General features: G+C 41.7%; 1 protein-coding gene across 2 annotated transcripts in view; it reads left to right on the top strand.

Annotated features, from left to right (window-relative positions):
- LAMP2 (lysosomal associated membrane protein 2) overlaps positions 1–25,295 on the top strand; it is a 36,156-nt gene extending 10,861 nt beyond the window's left edge. The window contains exons 2-9 of one of the 2 annotated variants that reach the window (XM_043570692.1): positions 1,444–1,562; positions 2,202–2,415; positions 6,541–6,699; positions 8,664–8,851; positions 9,885–10,007; positions 12,428–12,491; positions 12,988–13,152; positions 23,846–25,295. In XM_043570692.1, coding sequence (XP_043426627.1) covers positions 1,444–1,562; positions 2,202–2,415; positions 6,541–6,699; positions 8,664–8,851; positions 9,885–10,007; positions 12,428–12,491; positions 12,988–13,152; positions 23,846–23,985 — 1,172 coding nt within the window. In that variant the 3' untranslated portion in view covers positions 23,986–25,295. Of the gene's footprint in view, positions 1–1,443; positions 1,563–2,201; positions 2,416–6,540; positions 6,700–8,663; positions 8,852–9,884; positions 10,008–12,427; positions 12,492–12,987; positions 13,153–15,498; positions 18,018–23,845 lie in introns of those variants that run through there. The other variant, XM_043570693.1, reaches the window with a different exon arrangement.
- The last annotated feature ends 629 nt before the right edge of the window (positions 25,296–25,924 follow it).

The following is a 25,924-nucleotide window of genomic DNA, read 5'->3' as shown; positions in this document are numbered from 1 at the left end:
CTACAGAACCTGCTCAGGCTTCGGGAGGTCTGTTCAAGCCTTAACCAATACATTTAAGCACTCAGTAACCACACACTTTAGCATAATATTCAGGCTTGCAGGACAGCCTGGCTTCCGGAGCATCATGACCACAGGCTTTTGTGTACAACTTGAAAGCTGTTGCTGAGGCACGCCTTCTTGGTAGTCCTCTTAGGACTTGATTCTCTGTAGTCCGTAGCATGTCCCTGCTTGTAGATGACGCCGGATTGCCCAGCTATCATTAAAGGCTGTCTTAGCAGGAAACTGCTTTTCCCTTGGGTAATGTGGGAGACAGTGAAGAAAACTGGTTGCCTGTCATTTATGCTGCTGGTGTGTTTGCTGGCACATAGTATTTTTAGTTCTTGGGCTCTTCAGTTTAATAGGGAATGTCCCTGTGTTGAACCTAGTGTAGATGAGAGCCAAGTTAGCTCAAAAGCCCCATGGCTTTTCTGTCCTGGTAAGGTTTCTCTGCCTAAAGAAGTAGCAGTTTGAGAACACAGGAAGTGACTTTGAATCCATGTCGAAAGATTCATCAGCCTTTCTGATTAGTTGGATTTTAAAATGGAACCAAGTGATGAATGTTACATTTATAAAAAAAAATAACGTTTTGCTTATGGATCTAACAACCTTTGAAGGTCTGTTCTTTTGGTCACATGGTACACATGCTTACAAAGAGCCATCCCACATCTTCACATCAGAATAAAATAGTTCATGGGGCGCCTGGGTGGCTCAGTTGGTTAAGCGTCTGACTTCGGCTCAGGTCATGATCTCACGGTTTGTGGGTTCAAGCCCTGCGTCGGGCTCTGTGCTGACAGCTCAGAGCCTGGAGCCTGTTTCAGATTCTGTGTCTCCCTCTCTCTCTGCCCCTCCCCACTCGCACTCTGTCTGTCTCTGTCTCTCAAAAATGAATAAACATTTAAAAAAATTAAAAAAAAAAAGAATAAAACAGTTCAACAAGACGTCCATGCGTCATAGGCCACATAGCTTGTGACCGGGTTGAAGGTAACAAGACCATAGAACATCCGATCTGTCATTATTTTTGCAGAGAAAGTTCCATCAGCTGGTTTGAGAGAGACCGTTTAACGCCCCCTTCTGAGCTCCCCCTTAACCTCCTTTACCTTAAAAACAAAAGTCTAATGGGCAAACTATAATTGCCTAAAACAAAACTAGCCAGGCACAGGTGAGTGTGGCTATGACTACTAGGCGGCATCCTAGGTCAAGTAACCATTCCTTCTGGAAGGGGTAATGCTAACTTTATGAATAGGAGTCCACTAAAAATACAAAGAAAAACCATCACCAAGATACCAAAGGACTTTGTTTCATCTTAGAGCTGATTGAACTTCAGTGGTGGATAGGGGTCGTTTTTATTTTAGATATGTTTTTGTGGTACAGTTTCACAATCTTATTTCTTTTTAATAAATCTAGGAGCTGTCTCATCTTACGCATTAGAACTTAATTTGACAGATTCAGGAAAAGCCACTTGCCTTTATGCAAAATGGCAGATGAATTTCACAATACGCTATGAGACTACAAGCAAAAGTTATGTAAGTATTTTTCTTTTTTCCTTGAGGTTTCTAGTAGAAACTCAGTTCCGTTCTTTATCCTTTACGTACACTTCTGTGGATGAGATTTCATATGTTAACTGACTTAACGCTTCAGTTCTGTGGGTTTTTTAAAAACCTAGATACCTGAAGGTATTCTGTGTAGTGTTAGAAGGAATATTTTACTTCCTTGGTTCTTTGGAGTTTTCCTTGCAGTCGGTTAAGGGCACATGATCCAAAGACTGTGTGGTGTTCATGCCTCACCACATCGGTGCTGCTTTAACATGTACTGACATCAAAGCATTCCCATTTCTAATAGTTTGCTGTTATAATCTCCTTTGGGGGGGTGCCCTCTCAATCTTTTTGTCTTATTTTCTTTTGGTTAAGGTCCTGCCTGCTTATAACCTGATTTAAAAAAAAAAAATCAAGAAGAGAAGTTCAGGCCATTTTTCCTTTTCCTTTTGTCCAGAGGACTGGTCTGTAGATGAAGAATCTGAGACTGGTTTCCACAACAGGCCAGCCAAAGGGCAGCCTGGCCATGGGGGGATGTGTAACGTAGACTGAATTGGCACATCCTACGTAAATGCCTGATGGTCATTTCCGCCTGTGTGTTCCTTACCCCCAAACTTCTTTTTCTTTTAGAAAACTGTAACCGTTTCAGACCTCAGCACTGCAACATATAATGGAAGCGCTTGTGGGGAAGACCAGAATGGTCCCAAAATAGCCGTGCAATTTGGATCCGGTTTTTCCTGGGTTGTGAATTTTACAAAGGAGGGGTCTACTTACTCGATTGACGGTATCTCGTTTTCCTACAACATTAGTGACAACACAACATTTCCTGATGCCAAAGATAAAGGTAAACTTAAGAATTAGATTTGTGTTCTGTTCTCGTACTCTTTATTAATAATACAAATGTAAATGACTTAAGTCAGCTGTATGCATGACTGTCTTCCTAACTAGAATGGAAAGTTCACGTCTTTGTTTCCGCCCCACATACAGCAGTGTTCAACACAGTGATGATATTTGCTGTCATTGTTTGCGTACTTTGTTTTTTTTTAACTTTTTAAAAAAATGTTTGTTTATTTTTGAGAGCCAGAGCACAAGTGGGGGAGGGGCAGAGAGAGAGCGAGAGACACAGAATCCAAAGCAGGCTCCAGGCTCCGAGCTGTCAGCACAGAGCCCGATGCGGAGCTCGAACCCATGAACCACGAGATCATGACCTGAACCGAAGTCAGCCGCTTAACCGACTGAGCCACCCAAGTGTCCCTGAGTGCTTTACTTTGTACTAGGTAGTACCCTAAATGTGTGACCAGCTGCGTCTCAATCCACAGCAGCAAGCCTGGGAAGTAGATACTGTCTCAACTTTACAGGTAAAGGGAATGAGGCTTAATGAGATTAAATAACTTTACCAGAGGTTACACAGCTAGTAAGTGGATGAGCTGGTGTTTGAACCAAAGTCTGTTAAGCTACAGAGTTCATGCACTTGACTATTATCATTTATTTCGTTCAGTAGTGGGTAGTTCATCAAATCTGAATGAATGAGAAAATCCTTTAGCTGATAACTATTTTAAATATGTACAAGTTCAGTAACCTGAGAGATCAGCAGAAATGCTTCCTCTTTAGATCTTTTTACCACTTAGCTAAGATTTTGATTGAAAGCTAAGTGATTAAGTAAAGGCAAAGTGAAGTCAACATCTGTTGTTATTTTGAGACAATTTCAGGTCAAAACGAATTTGGGAAAGCGTTAGTAATAAGGCATTCTTGTAACTCTTAGAATCGAAATGTGTACTAGATTTTTTTTTGTACTAAACATTTTGAAGGCATGGATAGTGGAGGTTTCAGTTTTGTTAGGGATAGAATTCTCTCCTTTCTTTGCCTTCTACTGAGATTTGGGTTAACGTGGTAGCCGAGCATTCTTCACAGATAGGATTTCATTCTGACCCCAAAAACACAGGCAGATGACCTTCAGTTGTGAGGCTTGGGGGGTGAATGATTTACTGGGATTTCTGGACATCAAAAGGCCATATTTTCAAGACCCAGAAGTGAATGAGCTCATGTAAAACTTGGGAGGTAACACGGACTGAGACCTGGAAATCAGTCCTGGTTTTCTCTTTCCTAATCTTAGTTTGAGAGCGTAACTAGAGCGAGTCTGTTACTGGTTATCTTACATATTTAGCCTCGTGCCTGACATTGTCTTTTAGAACTAGTATAAGACTTGCCCCTCACCTTCAAGGAGCTTTAAAACTAGTTGGGGACACAAGGCAAAATTATTTTTCCAAGTTATATGGAAAAAAGTAGAAAGCATTGAGATAGTGTGATTTGTTGTTGTTTGTGATTTTGTTGAGGGGGTGGCAACAGGAAGAAAGCTGTAGACCCTCTCTCTCAAAGTACAGAGTAAACTTTGCAGATGGTATATACTTCCTGAGCCCGTCTATGAGTGCCCATGGTTAAGAGTGCCTGATCTGGGGCTTAGTCGATTAAACGTCCAACTGCGACTCGGATCATGATCTGGTGGTTCATGAGATCAGTGCAATCTCAGTGCCCGATTCTCTCTCTTTTGGGATCCTCTCTCTCTCTGCCCCTCCCCTGCTTGTGCTCTCTCTCCCAAAATAAATAAATAAACTTAAAAAAAAAAGTGCCCTCACAAGTGGTCTCATTAGGAGCAGAGAGAAAGGAGAGGTCAGTGTGCGTTGGAGGGGTGAGAAAGCTTGGTATAAAGAAGGACCCGAGCTGAAAACTCAGCTAATGGTCGAATTTGGGTAAGTGGAGAATTTGGGCAGAGGATTTCCAGCAGGGGGAGGCGTAGCATGTGGAGCAGTGTTTGGAGAGCTGCCTGATTAAAATAGAGGCTGTGTGTGTAGCAGAGGGGAAATCAGGCTGGCTGGGTGCAGTGGGTCTAAATTATAGGGGGCCTCGGAAGCCAAGGAAAGGCATTCAGCTTGATGGGGTAGGCATCGGGGAACTGTTTTAGGTTTTGAAGCAGGAGGATGCCATAACCAAAGCAGACACGGTAGTTTATAAAGAATGTTCTGCAGGATTAATTTGGAAGTGAGGAGACTGCAGGCAGAGATGCCAGCTTAAGAGGCTGTTCTGGTCACCGAGGGATGACGTAATGCGTGCCTAGACCAAGGGGGCGGCAGGAAAAGGACAGATCTGACAGATCTGAATGGAAAAACGAGGGACTCTAAACACCTAACTCACCTCCTTTTTATTTTAAACATGGCGAGGATGCAGTTTTTTATTACTAACATCTCTATACTAAGATATTTGAAACTATTCAGAATTTAAAATGGTTTCCTTAAATGGACTGTTGGGTTTTGATTTAGTGTTTTATTTTTAGGTGTCTGATAATTGAAGTAAGTCTGAAGCTGCTGTTTTCTTTTAAAAATTTTTTTCATGATTAAAATACAGAAAATGCAGAGAATAATAGACCTCCGTGTACCCATTACCCAGAATTTATTAAATTGCCTTTTTTTTCTTATTTGCCTCATCTTTTTTACTTATTTAAAGAAATAAAACCTTACAGATACATTTGAGGTTTCCTTTGTACTCACTGCGACCCCAGAGCCATTTTCCTCTCTGCCTCCCAAGAGGCAGCCACTCTTATGAATGTTGAGTTGTAGTCTTGCTATGCATGTGTTCATATTTGACGAACACACACATATTCATAAATAATACATAGTTTAAAGAATTCATAGTCTAACTGCAGGATGTCTACAGATTGTTTTTAAGGTCTGTCTATGTAAGATAGGTCAAGTGTCCATTCATTTATGTTGACAGTGAGAAATGATTTTGGGGGAAAAAATGTTCTAGTCGTTGGTTAAAAAATGTTTTTCCCTGTAGCCATTAGGGGGCGCCAAGACAGCATTATTTGTCTGCCTTGCTACATGATGGAGAGCAGGGAAGGCAGCCTGTATTAGGGACCTTAAATACCTTCCTTCCTTGCCGCTTCTCCGCAAGAAATGAAGCCATTTGGGTGGATGACTGTGATCATAGTCTTTTAAAGTTTCAAAACTCTTCGGAATGGACATAGCATATTCCTTTTCACATTCTGAAGATTTCCTGAAATGGAATAGTCTTTAAATGCTATCCAGGAAGAGGTTTCAAAAGCTCATTTTAGTTACTGCAACTTCCTCTGGGATAGTAGCACAAAAATAAGGATTTACTGTAAAATCCTTGATTAATCCATCTTTTTTCCTTCCTTGAGCACTAAGCCCTGTTTTTTTTAAGTTTATTTATCTATTTTGAGAGAGACAGAGACAACACGAGTGGGGGAGGGGCAGAGAGAGGAGGAGAGAGGGAGGATCCCAAGCAGGCTCCGCACCGCCAGCACAGAGCCCGGATACAGGGCTCAAACCCACGAAACCGTGAGATCATGACCTGAGCCGAAACCAAGAGTTGGATGCTTAATGGACTGAGCCACCTAGGTGCCCCCAAGCCCTGTTGTTTCTACCTTAGATATGTGTTCATTTTGGCCTCTTTGCTGTTTCTTCTGGCACTCACCATCCTAATTCAGGCAACCCCTTCCCCTTTTCCCTTAACCAGGTCAGCAGCTTTCTAAGCACTTTCCCTCTTAAATGACTTTTCTTAAAAGTTTTTTCCCCTGCCCAGCCCCCAGGATTTTGCCATCTTCCTGAAAATAAAGGATATGTGTGTTATTTATTTCCAGCTTTAAAAACTGGAGCTAACCTTCCACTGCTAACAAAACAAAGCCTAACCTGTCCTCAGCTCATTTGGTTTGCTTCGGTGTGTGGCCACCTGCAGCTCGTCTTTCCTTCTTAACCCCCATCGCGTCTTTCCTCTTACTCCCTATGTTTCAGCCACAGTGACTTTGTCATTTCCTCAACGCGCCATGTGCTTTGTCACTTGAGGATGGGGTTAAGACAGGCAGACGGAAGGAGAAGAAAGTCTACACATGTATTTACGTTATTGCTTTTCTCCTACCTTCTTGGAAATGGCTGGTGTTAATCTTGTTTTACAGGGATCTTGACCGTTTATGACCCTGTGCGATTCAGAATTCCATTGAACAACATCTTCAGATGCAATAGTTTATCGACTTTAGAAAAGGATGATGTTGTCCAGTACTATTGGGATGTTCACGTACAAGCTTTTGTCCAGAATGGCACAGTGAGCACAAAAGGTGAGTACTTAAAGTATAGATACTTGGGTCCTAATTTAAGGTTGGAGTATACCAGCTGGCTTTAACTGAACTTGTTATCTGACAGCATTTCTTTTTATTTTTTTAATTTTTTAAACATTTATTCATTTTTGAGAGACAGAGTGTGAATGGGGGAGGGGCAGAGAGAGAGGGAGACACAGAATCGGAAGCAGGCTCCAGGCTCAGAGCTGTCAGCACAGAGTCCAACACGGGGCTCGAACTCATGGACTGTGAGATCATGACCTGAGCCAAGGTCGGACGCTTAACTGACTGAGCCACCCAGGCACCCCATGAAAGTATTTCTGTCCTGAGATTTGTTCATGGTTTACGGTGGACTGTAAAGTTTTTGTAAAGAGCGACAATTCATACTCTTGTGGAACTTGCAATTTTTTAAAGTTTACTTATTTATTTTGAGGTGGGAGGAGAGAGAGAATCCCAAGCAAGTTCCACACTGTCAGCACGGAGCCCGATGTGGGACTCGAACTCACGAACCGTGAGATCATAACCGAGCTGAAACCAAGAGCCAGATGCTTAACCAACTGAGCTACCCAGCACCCCGGAACTTGGAATTTTAAGTTGATGACGTACCTGTTAGAGGATGGTTTTTAAAAAATGTTTCACCTATAATGTTTTCAGCTGATCAAACCTAATCTTTGTTTGAACAAATCCTCAAATAGCTTGATCATCAGCTCTTTAGCTTTTGATGATCTAAGACCACAGCTCAGGTTGTGATCTTAGATGATCACAGGATGATCTTAGGATGATCTTAGACCAACCAGAGGTTGGGTCCTACTCGGTTAATAATAGCAATGGTACTTGTCTCCTGGCTACCATGGGGCTGCAGCTGAACATTACTTACGAGAAGGTTAGTTGTCTATTTTTCTTGGTACGTTCTTCTCCTATTTCCTTTCAAATACGGTATATCCTACGTCTGGCCCAAGAGTCCTGTTACTAGACTGATTCTGTCTTAATATATGTACTGCCGAAGCGAGCACTAGACCGATTCTGGTTTTCATTTTAAACTTTATTTATTTGTTTTGAGACAGAGAGGGGGTGAGAGTGCGAAGAGGGGAGGTGCAGAGAGAGAGGGAGAGAGAGAGAATCCTAAGCAGGCTCCACGTTGTCACAGCTTGCGTTCGAAGCTTGAATTTTATAAACTGCTTTTGTAACTTATATATGACTTTATGGAAATGTCGTAATTTCTCATTCACGAGCTCTGGAAAACTACCAACACTGCCTAAGGGGAGCTTGAAATGTGTCTGATTTGCTGTAGGGGTGCTACCAAAAAAATGGGTTTACCGTTTGAACCCTTTAATGATCTCTAAACTTTTTTTCTGGTAAACACTCTCCTTCCTTATAGTGGCTGTGTGCGGGGAAGAAGAGGGTGGGCCTAGGTAGGAGTAGAATGTTTTCAAACTTAAATCTCTCCATGTGTCTGGGTGGGTCAGTCGGTTAAGCGTCCAACTCTTGGTTTTGGCTCAGGTCATGGTCTCACGGTTTCGTGAGTTTGAGCCCCGAGTCGGGCTCTGGACTGGCATCAGGGAGCCTGCTTGGGATTTTCTCTCTCTCCCTCTTTTTCTCTGCCCCTCCCCTGCTCGAACTGTCTCTCTCAACATAAATAAGTAAAACGATTTTAAAAAAGCTTAAATCTCTCATCTTCACATCAGAGGCAGGTGAAGTTCTTTGGGAATAAAGGGACTTAAGGGTCTACAAATGGGAGTGCGTGGCCATGTGTAAGTAGATACGGCGTTTGTGTCTGGTGTGTCATAACCCTTAGAGACGGTGTGCATCTGAGGCAGCAGTTGGGGAACCTCTGTAGTATCAAGGTGGCCCCTGCCCCTAATGTAACCTTTAGACTTCTGTTGTGAGAGATATTTTGTTCTTTCCTGGCCTTATGAATTGAGGAAAAGTCCCCTTTAGTTTATTTTGTCCTTTGTTTCTTTTAGAATTTCTGTGTGAAAAAGATCGAACTTCAACCACTGTGGCGCCCATCACTCCCACCACCACACCGGCTCCTACTACAACGCCCATTCCAAAGGAAAAACCAGAGGTTGGGTCCTACTCGGTTAATAATAGCAATGGTACTTGTCTCCTGGCTACCATGGGGCTGCAGCTGAACATTACTCACGAGAAGGTTAGTTGTCTATTTTTCTTGGTACGTTCTTCTCCTATTTCCTTTCAAATACGGTATATTCTACGTCTGGCCCAAGAGTCCTGTTACTAGACTGATTCTGTCTTAATATGTGTACTGCCGAAGCGAGCACTAGACCGATTCTGGTTTTCGTTTTAAACTTTATTTATTTGTTTTGAGACAGAGAGGGGGCGAGAGTGCGAAGAGGGGAGGGGCGGAGAGAGAGGGAGAGAGAGAGAATCCTAAGCAGGCTCCGCGTTGTCAGCACAGAGCCCATTGCAGGGCTCGATCTCACAAACTGTGAGATCATGACCTGAGCTGAAATCAAGAGTCTTACTGAGCCACCCGGGTGCCCCTAGACTGATTCTGTTTTAAACAGAGATTTGATGTTGACTTGTTGAGGTTTGATTAGTTTGGAGTTATACAAAGAGTTAATGTCACTGTCAAGGCCTTGTCTTGGCCAGCAGGAAACCTAGATGTATCCAGGACTCTTTGGGGTTTGGATTGTATTTACCATCAGCAGATTGGAGTACAAATAGTTGATCTTTATTTCAGTCCGTTTAAAATATGAATCCTTCGCATTTGTATCTGAAGCGCAGTGTAGGTTGATGATGCCAGGAACGGCGCAGCTGTGTCTCCAGCTCTTTGATGACTCAGGTCGGAGAGATGCACTCCTCTAGCTGCAGTGCTCCGCTGAGGCTACAGAGGGCGTGCCGGCGCCCAAGCCCGTTCCCAGAGTCTGGCGACTTAAACAAGCTAGACAGATGGCCCTTGTGCTCCATAAAAATGTGTCTTGTCATTTGGCTCATTGCTGAGGAAGCTTCCCTCTTGTTTTTCTCTCTTTTTTTTCCTTAAAGTTGTCTGAGTCCTAGCTTGAGAGCCCGTGCCAACTTTGTTTGAAAGTAAGACACCATGAACCTAGGTATCCAGACAAAAGGAATTTCTGTTCTCCACCGACGTGGCGGATTAGAGTATAAGGTTTTGCCGTGGACTCATATGGTTAATGTGTACTTTTCTCCCTCTCCTTCCACGACAGGTTGCTTCAATTATTAACATCAACCCCAACACAACCGACTTCACCGGTAACTGCCATCCTCAGAGCGCTCTGCTTAGGCTGAACAGCAGCAACATCAAATTTCTTGACTTTGTCTTTGCCGTGGTGAGTAACAGACTTTTCTAAGATTAGGTTCGTTTTCTTAGGAACACATCTGAAAGTCTAAACAGCTGTGTGTTTGGCGGGGGGTTGGCTATTTAGCTGTATTTTCCATTTCAGCACTACTTAATTATAAAGTGTAGTCCATTGATCAGCTTTCATCCCTGAGAGTCACCTCAGTGGTCCGTGGGCAGGACTCTTGTATTAATGTTCACCAAAAGTGACCGTTCTGCCGTCACACAGACTTTAGGATAGGAGCGAGAATTAACCCACCTCCCCCCCGAGACTCTGTAATCCATCTCGTATAGATATACTTAATCATAAAGTGTGCATGAATTTATATGTCATGTATTTTATAAACGATAAAAAGTAGTTTCCATAATATTTTTCTCTATTACTGGTTAGAAAATTCGTGTTTGTCTGCTATAATATCTTAGTGCTTTTTGGAGGCTCTACTGTTTGTCACAGTACCAGCAATGATAATAATTAACATTTATTGAGTACTTGCCATGTGCAAGGCTCTGGCTTAAGTACTTAACACGCATACATTCATTAAATCAAGATAGTTTATAATGGCAGTGTTTGGGATTTTGCTCATGCTCAAATCCAGGGCTGAGCCCTGGGAACCTTCTGCGGAGCCTGCTTAAAATTCTCTCCCTCCCTCTCTCTCTTCCCTTCTTCCCACCAAATAACTAAACTTAAAGTGGGATGAGTGATAGACCAGAAGAAAATACAAAGCCTGTGGGAGTATAGAGGAGGCAGCGGTTCATTTTGGGTGGAGGAGAGTCAAGGTTTCACGGAAGAGATGACATTTGAGCTGGACCTTCAAGGATGGGTTAGATTTATACATATGGAGCTAAGGGGAGTGAGTGGAAAAGTACAGGTACTTTCTGGGTGAAGGAACACAGTCAAGACCAGCTAGGAGAATGAGGCATGTGGCATGTTTAACGAAAGATGGGTATGGAAAAGTAGTTGGGACAAACTGTGAGGAGCCTTGAATGCCAAGCTGGGATGTAGCCTAAGTCAAGGAGAGAGATAGCCTCTTTTATGCTTCCTCCTGACATTTCTCTGCGTCTCTCCCTTCCATTTTCCTTCCCCATCTGTCACCTTCCTTCCTGGCCCTGATTCCAGCTTGCATGACCTCTTACCTGGATTGTTGGAACAGCCTCCTAACTAGTCCTTCCTCTCCCTCTCCTCCCTCAGTGTTCTTCTGCATCAGCGTAACCTTCCTGCAGCACAGCTCTTCCCCCAGAAACCTGCAGTGGTTCTGTTTTACCAACAAGATAACCTCTAAATTCCACGGCAGTGTGTTTCCAGTGTCTCCCCCGGCACCCCCCGCCCTCGCCATGCAACGTAACTTGCATGTCCGGCTTTGTTTCCTTCTCTCCCTTCTCATGAATCCCACGCTCCCCTCACCCTGTGCCCTGTGCACTTTCAGTGAGGTAGGAGAGCATAGTAGTAATCAGTACATAGGCTCTGTAGCCAGACTTCCTGGGTTCAAACCCCACCTCACTGACTACCAACCATATAGACTTGGGGAAAATGACTTTAACATCTCCCTACTTCGATCACCCCATCCGAGACCGGGGCATTATAATTATTTGATGTGAAGTTTTAAGAACATTGCTTGGTACTGAGTACGTTTCAAATGCTAGCGTACTTGTGACGATGCTTATTTTCTGGTTACCTTAGCTCATGCTGTTGCCTTCTCGAATACCCTTTCCTACTTGTTTCCTGATTAAGTCCTACTTAGTTCGAATGGCCTATCCCTAAGCTTGTATCACTTTGCTTCTTTCCTACTTGGATGTCATCTGTCTCCTTTTAATTTTTATAACTTGTCGCTGTCTTTTTTTTTTTTTTTTGCAATATGGTTATTTCTTTATGTATTTATCTTATCTTTCCTGGCAGATTGCAAACATGGTGGGGGTGGGATCTGAGTCTGGTTCACGTGGCCGGCTCCCTGGAGCACTTAGATAATGTTGCCTTGTACATGCTAAGCATTAAAATAATTAGAATGACTGGCTGATCAGATGAGTGCTTCACAAAGATAATAGCAGCGAAGGAAAGATCCCAGCTGGAGAGGCTGAAAAGGCGGGGAGGGAGCCCAGTTAAGAAGAGACTGTTGAGATCCAGGCTGGAGGAGGTGAGGGCTCAGCAAGTGACACGAGGAATAAAATGAGGGGCTGAACTGTTGAGTGTCGAAGAGCCATGTGACTACACCTTTGGTCCAAAAATGGGAACAAAATGCAGAGGAAAAAAGATTCTGTCACGTTTTACTTCGTTGCAGTTTATTCTCTTGGCCCGGGGTCTAATCTGTGGCTTTATTTTCTGGATAATAGTTTTAGATTGCTTTTTGTCTGTAGATATTAACTGTACCTGTGGACAGTTGCGATGTGTTGATTAACTCGAAGCTCTTTTCCTAACAGAAAAATGAAAACCGATTCTATCTGAAGGAAGTGAATATCAGCATGTATTTGGTAAATGGCTCTGGTAAGCAAAGCATTGGCCTCGGGGAGAAGAGTGGGCTGGGTTTCACTGAAGAAATAGAAACCGTAGCTGTCTTGTTACCAAATAGTACCTTATTTAATGCAACAGAAGACTCTGTGTGGAAATTGTACCTCGACCACACATGAAAATCAGTAACTTAAGTCTCCCTTATTTTCAAAGTGTGGTGGCTAATAGTCAAGGATGTGACTGATTTTTTTGACCATAGAAACCTCTATAGAAAAGATAGGAAACCTAGTGGTCATAAGAATGGCTTTTTGTGGGTAGACCCTGTACCCCAAGCTTCCATACTTCCCTGGAAAATTCTGAGGACTGTCCCATTTCTTAGGTCGACAGGATGAGATGTTACTAACAGGGGCGCCTGGCTGGCTCAGTCGGTAGAGCATACAACTCTTGATTTCAGGGTCGTGAGTTCATGCCACACATTGGGCGTAGAGCCTACTTTAAAAAGAAGTTACTAACATGTCTGTTTTCCTTAAAGTTTTCAGCATCGCAAATAACAATCTGAGCTACTGGGATGCGCCCCTGGGAAGTTCTTATATGTGCAACAAAGAGCAGACTGTTTCAGTGTCTGGAGCATTTCAGATAAATACCTTTGATCTAAGGGTTCAGCCTTTCAACGTGATGGAAGGAAAGTATTCTACAGGTAAGAGTTGAGCAAGTTCTGTTGATAATTTATGTTCTCATGTTGACTGATAGGTGGCTTTTCCTTTGACTCATGGGCATCGAAGCATTGAAATACAGAAATATGAATTCACCTCTTGTGACTCTGTTGGAGAGTTCGCATAGCCTTGAGCAAGTTGTGTGAACTGTATTTGGCTCATCGGTTTGCTCAAACTAGATTTTTTTGTGTGGATCTGAGAACCATTTGCACCCAAGTTCTTAAGGCTAAAAACTGATGGAAGCTTTCAGTGAGCTTAAGTGAGCTTAAGGTACAGAAACTCCTAGGTTTTAGTTTGTGAGAAGGATGGCAGCTTTGAGCATCTTGGATCTCTTTTTGGGGGGCCATCTTCTCGTCGGAAATATTTTCATACGCGAATAAAAGCAGTTGGGTCTTATTTTGTTAAGACAAAAGATTATGATTAGCAAAGCCTCAAATACCATGAGCAGTGTTTTGGTCAGCCAAAATGACTTGGAGAGTTTTTAAAAGCATGTGCCAGTGTGAATGAGGTTTTTTTGGAAGATCTACTCGGGGCTAATGGTGGTATTTATCAGATTTTTTAATGAAACCTTTGTGGAGGGCTCAGTTCAGTGCGTTGATATGAATATGAAAGATGCATTTGGCATTACAAGATTAACATTTGCACACAGGGAAAAAAAAGTACATAAAATTCCTTAATTGACTTGTCCTTTTAGACTGATTACCTAAAATTGGGGGTTTGTGGATCACAGCTCTGCTGAGCAGAGCCATTCAAACCGTCTGCATCCTTTTTAACAATTAATTCTCTGGTTTAGAAGGAAATGTGGAAGCTGTGTTTAAAAGCAAATGTGCCATGAGCCCCTGAACTGCTTTTGCAGTGGTGCTGAATCTCCCTGCCTGACCTGGTTAGGCTAGGGTAAGTGGGGGGCCTTTATCCCACCATTCTCGTGACCGGAGAGGTCAATCACACTTAGAAATTGTTTTGAAGCCTTCCTTTTCCCTCGTCAGTTTTGCTTATGTACTACGATTATTTTGATCCTTTCATAGTTTTATTTTTGAGTCTTTATCTAGCTCCCCTACATTGTTACCCTAATTTTAGGCCCAGATTTGTGTTTAGAATTGAAAATCATTTTCAGTGTGATAGCAGCTCGGGTCTGCTTAGCTAGTCAGCTGTAATAGAGATAGACATGGGCTGCGTTCCTTCTCGGATCTGAAACTTTGGTTTTTTTGTATGTAGAGTTAAAAATGGTACCCAAAGGAATATACAGCATTTAATCCTGGTAATGGATGTGTAATGTACTCATGGAGCTAGGTTCTTGACCATGGGTACCCATAAATATGATATACTTGACTGTAGAGGAGGAGGAAATAGACTTGCAGTAAGGTAAAAGAGTGTTGATTGGATTGTACTGGATGGGACTACTCTCCAGAAATAGACAAGCTAGCCTGTGTGGGCTGCCAGCCCTGGGCAGGTTGATAAATGCAGTAAACACACACAAATTAGTAAGAGGTCCCAGTCTCTTGACTTCTGTAGCCATTAAAATCATACACTCTAGGTCAGGGATCTGCAAAGTGTATTTGTAAGGCACAGACAGTAAGTGATTTTAAGTTTGGAGGCCATATGGGCTCTGTCACAACTATTCAGTTCTACTGTTGTAGCATGAAAACAGCCACAGGCAATAAACAAATGAGTGTGGCTGGGTTCCAATAGAACTTTATTTATGGATACTGAAATCTGAATTTCATATAATTCTCATGTGTCACAAAATTTCTTCTTCCTCTTTTTTTTTTTTTTTAAATCATTTAAAAATGTCGAAAAGCCATATTTAGCTCTTGGGTCAGATTTGGCCTCCAGGCTATAGTTTGCTCTCTGCTCTAAAGGATTCCAGAGCCAGCACGGTTCTAATCCCATGATTAAACCTTTCTGATCTGTGCTCAATTTCCCAAAAGACTCTACCACTAAGAGGCTAATCTGGCCATGTAGAAATGGGCTGGATTAGCTCTCTTCATTTCTGGTAAAGTAACATTCCTCTATTTTGGAAAGGACTTGAAATATGAAACACGTACACGTATGTATGTGCTTACTCAGAGATATAAAGGAGTATATATGTATTCATATGCGTGAATACCTATATTCATACACACACGAAAGAAAAGACCAGTAAGTTTTAGGATTTTAATTCTAGAGCAATCCATAATTTTCTGTAGCTTTATCATTACAATATACCTGTCTTAGTTACTTAACGTTGATTTCGTAAGAGCGTTTCTGACTTTTGAATCAACATCTTTTACTTCTGGACATTCATTTTTGATTATACTCATTATTTGTCACACACTTTTTCTCACCTACAGCCCAGGAGTGTTCGCTGGATGATGACACCATTCTAATACCAATTATAGTTGGTGCTGGTCTTTCAGGCTTGATTATCGTTATAGTGATCGCTTACCTAATTGGCAGAAGAAAAAGCTATGCCGGATATCAGACTCTGTAATGCTGATCCATATGTGATCTCTGTTAGAAAATAACAAAGCAAGTACAAGTTCCAACATGCAATACTGTTCAGTTTGAGGTATATTTTAGTTGCAGTTCTGATCTTAGAATGGGTGGTGTGGGGGATTTCGAACTGAAATAAATAGAACCCCCCCGCTCAAAACTATAAACTGCACATTAATCACGTGATTTTGGGTCTTTCCCCCCACCCAGCCAAGGAATTTAAAACTTATTTCCACGGCAAAAAAGCATGTGTGAAATCACCTGGGTTATTGGTTCTACTCTATTGTCTTGAATTAGTATTTCTGCATATTTGCTCTAGGTATTCTGGTGAGCAACCTACAGTTCAGGAAACAGATTTCAAAAAGAGATTTTTTTTTCCTACATGGAGTCAAAATTGACACAGTGCATCCTACAGTGGATTTGTACTTGCTCCTTTTGCATTTTTTTGTGATTTTGTTTGCAGGTTAACTTGGCTACCTTGGCATTGCTGCATATTTGACCTATGAGAGATATGCCAATAGATTTGAACAGGGTCTGGTATTATGTTCTTAGCGATGAATGCTTTTCTAGTGCCTTTTGAATACATTTGTATTTAATGTGGCTGTAATGACAAAAGATACAAAAGCTGTATAAATTTTGGAATAGGTGTTAATCTTGTTTAATCCTTTTTTTTTTTTTTTAAAGAAAAAAGTGGATTTCTTTCAATCTTTTAATGGCAAGACACAAGACTATTCCAACTGGGCATTTCAATCCATTTTCTAGGTGCTTTAGAGATAATTGCTAGGCAGTGCCAGTTTGGGGCGTTAGACCTTTGTACCTGTAAATTGGCCTCTACACGCAGTGCAGAAATCAATGTGGTTTCTCTTTAGCCTTGCAGTATGCTTCTCGGTGGTAGTATGCTCTTTCTTTTCTTGTGTTTTTTTTCTCTTCTCCTTTCCTTTCCTTCTCTTTTTCTTAAAGAAGAAATGCCAGGATGTCCTAGAACCCAGACAAAGAAGTGCACTTACACTTAGAAAGTAACTCGCACCTAACCTAAAAGTCTTGGTCTTCTCTTAGTCCATTAAAAAGTTCTGCTTTCTTCCAGCTTGCATCGATTGCTACAGCATTTACTAATTTGACTTTCACATTTAAATGGTTCTGTGCTAATCAAAACTTAACGTTATTATTGTTCATTATGGTGGAATCATTACTAATTCATGTACTTTGTGTTCAGTTTTGTGCCCTGGAGAGATGCACCAATTGTCCACTTATCATGCACTGCCTAATGTTTATATGAGAAAGCAAAACATTTCAGCTTGATAGTTAACACATCAGGTAGTTTTCACTGCTCTAGGAGACCTTTTTTTTTGGTATTGGAATGGCTGAGCAAATATTTAAAAGTTTTTAATATGCAGCCATATATGGAAGGGAGGTTCCTGTGATTTTGGAGTGGGAGATTACGTGCCCCCACATTCACTAGAAAATGGGATACGTGGGTTCCAAACTATGACTGATGTTGAATTACTTTGGTAGTCTGGCTATATACACCACACACACACACACACACACACACACACACACACACAGGCAATTGCATGTTAGCATGTGTATGTCTATAGGTATCTTTCGAGTTATGCTGGAGTGGCAAATACTTTCTCCCACTTAGATTTGCTCTCTGCTTAGAGTAGCCTGAAACTCTTACTGGCTCAGAATCAGATTCTTGGCCAGCCCCTCCCTTAAAGCTACATTGAGCTGCATTGCCAGCTTAAGGCACTTTTTAAAGACTAAATATAAATCTGATTTTTAAAAGTTATTTTTTACTTTAAATAGTGTTCTAGTGTAGGATTGTTAACCTTATATGAATAGATAATGCTTATAAGAAAATGGGCGTTAGATATTTCTCATGAGTCAAAATAAAGCAGCTTTTTATTTGAAAATAAAAACCGGAAGCACAAGTGGGTGGCGCTTGCTTAATGCTGTTGATGTTTCTAAAAGTTTTTACATTTAGATTATATACCTAATTCATATTAAAATACCTCTAATTAGCACTGTTTTGTAGAAAATCTGACTTCATTGAATATTTTTGTATTTTACATGGGCCAGTTTATATCCTCTTACTTACACTATTACTTCCTATAGCTACATGTTCTTTGTACCTTTTGTAGTTTTGTTCTTTGTACTGGGTTTACACCTTGCTGGTCTCACATGCTATTTGGTTCTAGGTGTTTCTCATGTTTTAGCATTTGTATAAAGAAACTGGTCCATGTAAATACTTTTCATGTTTTTTTCTCATATGTTTAAACCACTAGTTGATGTATGGTGTTTAGATATTTGCCTGTCCAATTTGCTCAACATACTGCTTCTAAAACAATAAAGATTCTTTTATTTCTTAAGGAAATTTGCTCACATTTTTTCCCGTTGGTTAAAGTAAAACTTTTGTATACTTTATGATGACGATTTCTTCCAAAAGGGAAAACTTTAGAAAAGCTTAGAAGTGGAACTAAGTTATTTCCAAAATATTCTGTGTATTACCATCTGGAAGAGTGGTCCCGTGCGTCGGTCTGTACTGATGCTGGGCTGGCTACAGATTAAGAATCACCTGGGAAGCTTGTTAGAAAAATTCACATGCCAGCCTCAATTCCTAGAAGATTTCACTTAGCAGGTCTGGGTGCGCGTGTGTGTGCGTGTGTGTGCGTGTGCGTGCGTGTGCGCGTGTATGTGTGTGTAAGCGCTCCAGTAAGATCTAGCATGTAGCCAATTAGAGAACCAGTGATCTGGAATATTTATTTCATAGGAAGAGCTTTAGAGTATCTCCCTGTTCACTTTTCTTTTTTCCTTTATTTTTATTAAAAAGATTTTTAATGTTCATTTTTGAGAGAGACAGAGAGGGGCAGAGAGAGAGGGAGACCCAGAATCCGAAGCAGGCCTCAGGCTCTGAGCAGTTAGCACAGAGCCCAATGTGGGGCTCAGACTCATGAACTGTGAAATCATGACCTGAGCCGAAGTCGGATGCTTAACCGGCTGAGCCACCCAGGTGCCCCTCTTTGTTCACTTTTCTCAACTCCCTAAGTTGAGGCTGATATTTAATATCTATAGATAGTAGCTGTACATTGCAGCCATACAAACCCAGCTATTGATCTGAACCAAAATAAGATTGGGTGCAATCACTCTCTCAGATCACCCTAAAATACTTGAATCGTCCAATTTTCACCTAGCTTCCCAGTCACCTAGCACACACAAAAACTTGGCAACCTGGCATTGCCAACCTAACTTTCCTCTGGATTGCCCACTTCAGCCATGTGACTGACTGCCAGTTAATTGTCACAACTTCCAGCTACTAGCTGCCACGTGACTTTGGCCAAGCTGCTTAACTTCTGGGGTCTCCGTTTCTTCACCTGGGGGCTGAGGGTTTTAAAATCCTGTTACTCTTGATTTCTTTGAGTGATAGTTTCCATTTCAGTGAAAATTTTGAGTATTTTTAGAACAAATCTGAAAAGAAGCTACTAGATATAATCAAGAGCATACTTTATATACAGCGTAAAATATACCATCTGAAGCTTCTTGCACTTTTCAGGAGGAATTCTTGTAAGAAAGACTCAGATATTTTTTTAAGATTTTAGCATTTCATCTTTGTTTCTTTAAGTAGATAATGTTAAATTATCTTGGGCTCCTCTTGCTCCCACCCATCTCTTTTATTCTGGTAACTAGCTTTCTGCATCAATAATTACCATATCTTGTTTTTGAAAGCTAGTATAGACATGTTTGGGTAATACTGAGTAGCTTCAAGTATCTTCAGATTCATGTGATACACTTCAAACAGTTTGTAGATCTAAAAGGTATATAATTAGGTGTCACATAAGACTGTGATTCGTAGGGCACCTGGGTGGCTCTGTCAGTTAGGCCTCCGACTTCGGCTCAGGTCATGATCTCACGGTTCCTTTGGTGAGTTCAAGCCCTGCATCGGGCTCTCTGTGGATAGTGTGGGGGCCCCTTCAGATCCACTATCCCCCTCTTTCCCTGCCCCTTCCCTGCTTGTGCACCTGTGCACTCTCTCTCAAAAATAAACATTAAAAATTTCTTTAAAAAAATACGATTCTTTTTAAAAAAAATTTTTTTTTTCAACGTTTATTTATTTTTGGGACAGAGAGAGACAGAGCATGAACCGGGGAGGGGCAGAGAGAGAGGGAGACACAGAATCGGAAACAGGCTCCAGGCTCTGAACCATCAGCCCAGACAGAGCCTGACGCGGGGCTCAAACTCACGGACCGCGAGATTGTGACCTGGCTGAAGTCGGACGCTTAACCGACTGCGCCACCCAGGCGCCCCCAAAAAATACGATTCTTAATGGTGATTTTTCCAAAGAAAAATTTTGAGACAGTTGGTTTTTAAGATGAGTTTGTTTTATATTTTGTCACAAATGTATATCTCAGCTTTCCGACTGAAAACTGTACACTGAAAATAGTTTTTGAAAAATTTCTGAGCTAACAGAAAAGTGAGGATTAATAGAATTTTTAGTCTATATGAAACTTTTCATTGAAATTTCAGTGGCCGTGAAACCTTTTTATCTTTAAAAATCTTCAGTGCTTCTGTAATTAATTATTGAACTCTTCCACAAATACACTCTTTGTTTCTCCAGAAATATTTTCAGTATGGGTCTCAAGTCTACATTTTGCAAATATATCAGGTCAAAATGACCTGAGAGATTTTCTTTCCTTCAGGATGTGATCCTGTTAAAATTACTGTTTTCCAAAATTTCTTTCCATCACCTAAAGAATTTTTAAAGGCTGAATTCGTAAAATCAATAGTTATTATAAATTAATACTTCACATACTAATTGAGAGCATTTTAAGTAAGTGACAGCATCTAGAAAGGTCTTTGTATTAGTGGAATTGCCTTTTTGATCTACTCTGGGAATATTTGTCTTACATGAAAGCCTTATTGGCAGTATTTATGAAAGTCGTTTCAATACTAGGTCAAATACCCAATTTGGGAAAGAGAGGACTATGAATCCGTTGCCAGAATAAGAAATTAATCTGCTAATGAATTTTTTAAAAACCAAGTTATATTACATCCAAGGCATAATACTTTATGGTTCATGTCACCTCATAGTTTATATGCTGGGTGGTAATTTGGGAAATTGAAGGGGAGGAGTCAGCTCACCGGGTGCTCCTGCCCATATACTCACAAGTCACATCTGGCAATCTCAGCTATCTGGATCTCTAACAGAACCAAGAAGCAAGTAAAAAAGATCATTGAGCTGGCAGCCAAAGCCGATATCATAAAGTCCATAAACTCCAGGATTGCATCCTGTTCCCAGTTATTGCCCCAGAGGCTAGCAAAAGCCTGGCCCATTTCTTAAATGTAGGCACAATCAGAATTGCCTTGAAGCCTGTCCATTCTTATTTCGACACAGTTCTAACGAGCTTAATTATCTGATTTCTCAAACCCTGGAAGATCGCAAGCTAGGGCAGTAAGAGGCAAGGAAATGGAAAGTAGAAGTGATGGTTCAACATCCCAGCTGCCTTCCTCTGCAGGTGTCCCTCCATCTGTACCATTGCTTCCTCCTCTCCACTCTCAGTAGCTTTTCTTTTCCTGCTCGGTGCTTCCAGGATCCCATTTCACCTGCCTCCTAGGCGACTTTGTACCATTGTCTTCAGTCAGTTGTTTGTTTTGTTGTTGTTTGTTTGTTTGTTTTAACTTAAAAAAAAATTTTTTTTTAACGTTTATTTATTTTTGAGACAGAGAGAGGCAGAGCATGAACGGGGGAGGGGCAGAGAGAGAAGGAGACACAGAATCGGAAACAGGCTCCAGGCTCTGAGCCATCAGCCCAGAGCCCGACGCGGGGCTCGAACTCACGGACCACGAGATCGTGACCTGAGCTGAAGTCGGACGCTTAACCGACTGCGCCACCCAGGCGCCCCCGTTTTAACTTTTTTTAAACTTTTTTTAATGTTTGTTTATTCTTGAGGGAGAATGAGAGAGACAGAGTGTGAGTGGGGGAGGGGCAGAGAGCGAGGGAGACACAGAATCCGAAGCAGGCTCCAGGCTCCGAGCTGTCGGCACAGAGCCCGACGCGGGGCTCAAACCCACGAACCGTGAGATCATGACCTGAGCTGAAGTTGGACGCTTAACCCACTGGACCACCTAGGCGCCCCGTCTTCAGTCAATTGTTAATGGCTCTTTCCCTTGGTCTACAGACTGTATTTAAGTCTCTTCCACCCTAAAGCTAGCCTTTGTTCTTCTAACTACCTACTTCCTTGTCCTCTCTTCTTCTAAACTTGTCAGAACGACTACTGAATATTCCCCATCCCAAGTCGTTGATCTCCCAACCGATCACTTTCCTTTTGCTCCTAAACCTATAGCAATTGGACTCACAGCCAACACCTTCCATATTGCTAGAGATCCAGTAGGTTCTCTAATATTTTTCACTATTCTTCCATGCTGATTGAAGCTGTTTCCTTCCTTGGCGTCTGTGGCACCACTTTCTACATGCCTTTTCTATTTCTTTTCCTTTCTCCTTTATTCCTCAAATATTAGTGTTCCCAAGGGTTTTGTCTCTGGTCCTTTTCAAATTCTGTTTGCCCTTGCCGAGACATAAATGTGTCCCTGGTTTTTATTGTCACTTAGGTTCATCAACCACTCGGTTGGGACACAGGCAGGCATCTTAAACCCAGAAGATCCAAAACTGACCATCTCCCTCTTCCACATATTTCTCTCCACCCTGCCCACACTCACAAAAATAAAATAGATAAATTAAAAAAAAACCAGGCCACACACATAAAAATAACTACAAACAAATCTGAATGCACAGATTCTCCCTCCTGTATTCCCTATCATGATGAACAGCACCGGTATCTACATAATCACTCAGGTGTGGAATTGAAAGCCATTTTATTACCTCCTACCACACCCCCAGTATCTGTGTGGTCAATTCTGCCTTCTCATTGGATCGCTAGTCTGTCCCTTTCTGTATCTGTGCTTCGTTAACCCGGTTGGGGACCATATTATTGGTCTTCTGGCCTCTAGCAATAGAGACGCCTCCTCACTTCCAGTCCTGCAGCTGCCGTAACTTCCAAAACAATATCCTGGTTAAAATCTTACTACACTGTTTTTTCCCCCATCAGTATGAGGCCAGGCTACCTAGAGCATACAATGCCTTTGTGAGCTGGTCCTGGAGTCCTTTTTCTGCTGCTTTTCCAGCCAAGAGTACCTCTTGATCCATCCTAGCTATGCCGACCTGCTTGCATTTCCCCTGAAATGCCATGTTTTCTTGCCCTCCATATTTTGGTCTGTGCTGTTTCATATACTTGGAATGCCCTTCCCGCATTATCTGCATGGTTAATTCCTACTCATAAATTTTTTTTGGAGAGGGAGGAGAGGGGCAGAGGGAGAAGCAGGGGGAGAAGCCCCAGTAGGCTCTGTGCTCTCAGCACAGAGCCCAACACGGGGCTCGATCTCATGAAGCACAAGATCATGACCTGAGCTGAGATCAAGAGTCTGACGCTCAGCTGACTGAGCCACGCAGGCGCCCCGGTTCCTGCTCATTCCTCAGTCACCAGTGTCACCCCTTTCAAAGTATGCCTTGTGTAACAAGGCCGAGTTGAGTGGGCCTCTGAAACACTTCCATGGCCCTTTGTGGGCTGCTGCCCCATCACAGCACATTTTGAGATCCTAACCCCTGCTTTTCTTGTCTGACTCACACCAGAGGCAGGCAGCTATGCTATCAGGGTCAGCTTCTCCTTTCTGCTCAATGACCTCAGGTTGCTACGTGTTGAGTTCATATGTCTGCTTTGTATGGCTATTCGGTTGGCTCCTTGCATTAATGCTTCACAATCTGCAGTGTTCTGGGCACTCTGCTGCTTCTACATTATAACAGTTGGCCTCTGAAAGCTCACAGCCTGGTCATCAAGGAAAGATTCATTCTGTGTATCATTATCTTCCGTTTAAGAAACCTGGGAAGTGTATGTGATCAGTTTATGTACCTTTCATCCAAAATGACTGCATTTGCAGGGGGGCGGGGGAGGTCCTTAAAAGTATACGATTTGGTTATTTGGAAAATCGCTTTGGTGGAACATCTCATTTGCCGATAAGGAGTGCCAGTGACTTGTTCCCTTGGCGCCAGAGACAAATACGCGTGTCAGGAAGTGCTGTCATTTTAACCTAACATTTGCAGATTTGAAATTTTGTCACTGTTTCTGTTCTCAATTGTCCTTTCTCCATGTCTAGCTCAAGACTGCAGTGCAGATGACGACAACTTCCTTGTGCCCATAGCGGTGGGAGCAGCATTGGCAGGAGTACTTATTCTAGTGTTGCTGGCTTACTTTATTGGTCTCAAGCGCCATCACGCTGGATATGAGCAATTCTAGAACCTGTAGTTTGATTGATTATATAAAAATACGTGCACATAAGATTTTTTTGCCTTTCAATTTCGAAACACGTTGCTCTCTTAAGACTGATGTGTTGAAACTTTTGAAATCAGTCCCAGCATTTAGAGATAAGTCTTTATGAATAAAAACTATTCTCTTTTATCAGCTTAAAATTAAATACTGTATTTACTGGTCCTGAAGACAAACTGGTTAAAAACATTGGTGTGTGGTGTGTTAAGGTCTACCCTTTTAGAAGCCTTGGCCAAATTTTGATCCTAACCTCAGATGCCTTAAACTTATTAACCTGGCCATTATAAGAATAAAATATGTAGCTGTCTGTTAATGGAATTAATAAATCCTGTTTCACTACCGGTGTTCTGTTTTAATATTAGAACTATCCTGATTTAAACTCATCACAGTACTTTTGCATATAGTTCATTCAATAAATATCGATGTGACATAAATGCCCATCAAATATGCTCAAACTTGGTTTTTAGTCGAATGTCCTCAGGACCATCAACATTTTTTAGGTTATGTGACTTGCTGTTTTCTTTGAGTTTGATTTAAGGATGAAGCCAGGATCTCAGGCTTGTGACTTTTCCCTGGGTGAAAAACAGACCCAAGAGACCACAACAGAACTTTAAACTGGCTTCAGAATTAAAGTTAAAAAAAAAAACCTGCTTCTTTTTCTGCAACGTAGACTGAAAAGATTCAAGCGTATTTAACCACTTGCCTTGTTTTTCCTTGTGTTTTTCTTTCCTTTGGATGCCTGATTAGCATTGAAAGATAGAAATATTCTATGAACTAATTAGGACAGATTGTGTTGTGTTTCTCTACCTCATCTTGTTGATCTCTAGAGCATTAAAATCTATTTAGTGTTGTCATCAGACTGGTACTTATAAAATGTAAGCTAACAGCAATCTCAGAAGGGAGGCACTGAAGCATAGCAACTAGGCTCTTGCTTCTTCGAGAAGGCCCCCGTGGGGCAGAGCATAGATAGGGGGGTAGAGAGAAGCTGTTGGCATTAAAATGAGCTAGATAATCAGCCCCTATTGAAGCATACTGCTCATTATAAGTACAGCGTGCATATTGAATGTATAGACAAATGAGAAGGAAGTTTAACCAATGGACGGGAGAAGACATTCACACTGAAGTGATTATTTTATTAATTCATTCTGTGTATATATTGGCTTGTTCAGAATTTCTGTAACTCGCTGATGACAGTATCTTCGTACCCAGCCATCTGTGTCTGAAGGCTTTCAGTGAAATATAGTAAATCCTTCCAATAAAAGCTATGGTCATTACTGAAATTCATGTACTCAGTACCTTTAGCAACTGGTTTCTGTTTTGTTTTGTCTTGTTTTTTTTTTTTTTTAATTAATGACAAAAACACAAGAGGAATAAAAGGTAAAATTAGAGGAAAAAGTGCAAGGTATTAACCATAAATCACACCAAATATGCCATGTTAATCGCATTAGGTTTATACTGGAAAGGACCCTAAAGATTATTTACTCTAACCCTATAATTTTATTTTATTTTTAAAAATTTTTAATGTTTGTTTATTTTTGAGAGAGAGAGAGAGAGAGAGAGAGAGAGAGCGCGCGCGCGCATGAGTGGGGGAGGGGCAGAGAGTGAGGGAGACACAGAATCTGAAGCAGGCCCCAGGCTCTGAGCTGTCAGCATAGAGCCTGACACAGGGCTTGAACCACGAACCACAAGAGCATGACCTGAGCTGAAGTCCCAGGCTCCCCTCTAACCCTATAATTTTAAAGTTTTGTGTTTTTTTTTTTTTTTTGAGAGCAAGAGAGAGCATGAGCAGGGGAGGGGCAGTGGCAGAGTGAGGGAGAGAGAGAATCCCAAGCAGGCTCCATGCTGTAGTGCAGAGCCCGATTTGGGGCTTGAACCATGAGATCATGACCTGAGCGGAAACCAGGAGTTG

Source organism: Prionailurus bengalensis, chromosome X (assembly GCF_016509475.1).
Source record: "Prionailurus bengalensis isolate Pbe53 chromosome X, Fcat_Pben_1.1_paternal_pri, whole genome shotgun sequence".
NCBI classification, from domain to species: Eukaryota; Metazoa; Chordata; class Mammalia; order Carnivora; family Felidae; genus Prionailurus; species Prionailurus bengalensis.
Note: the sequence above shows the minus strand (reverse complement) of the source record. Positions and strands in the feature narration are given on the sequence as shown.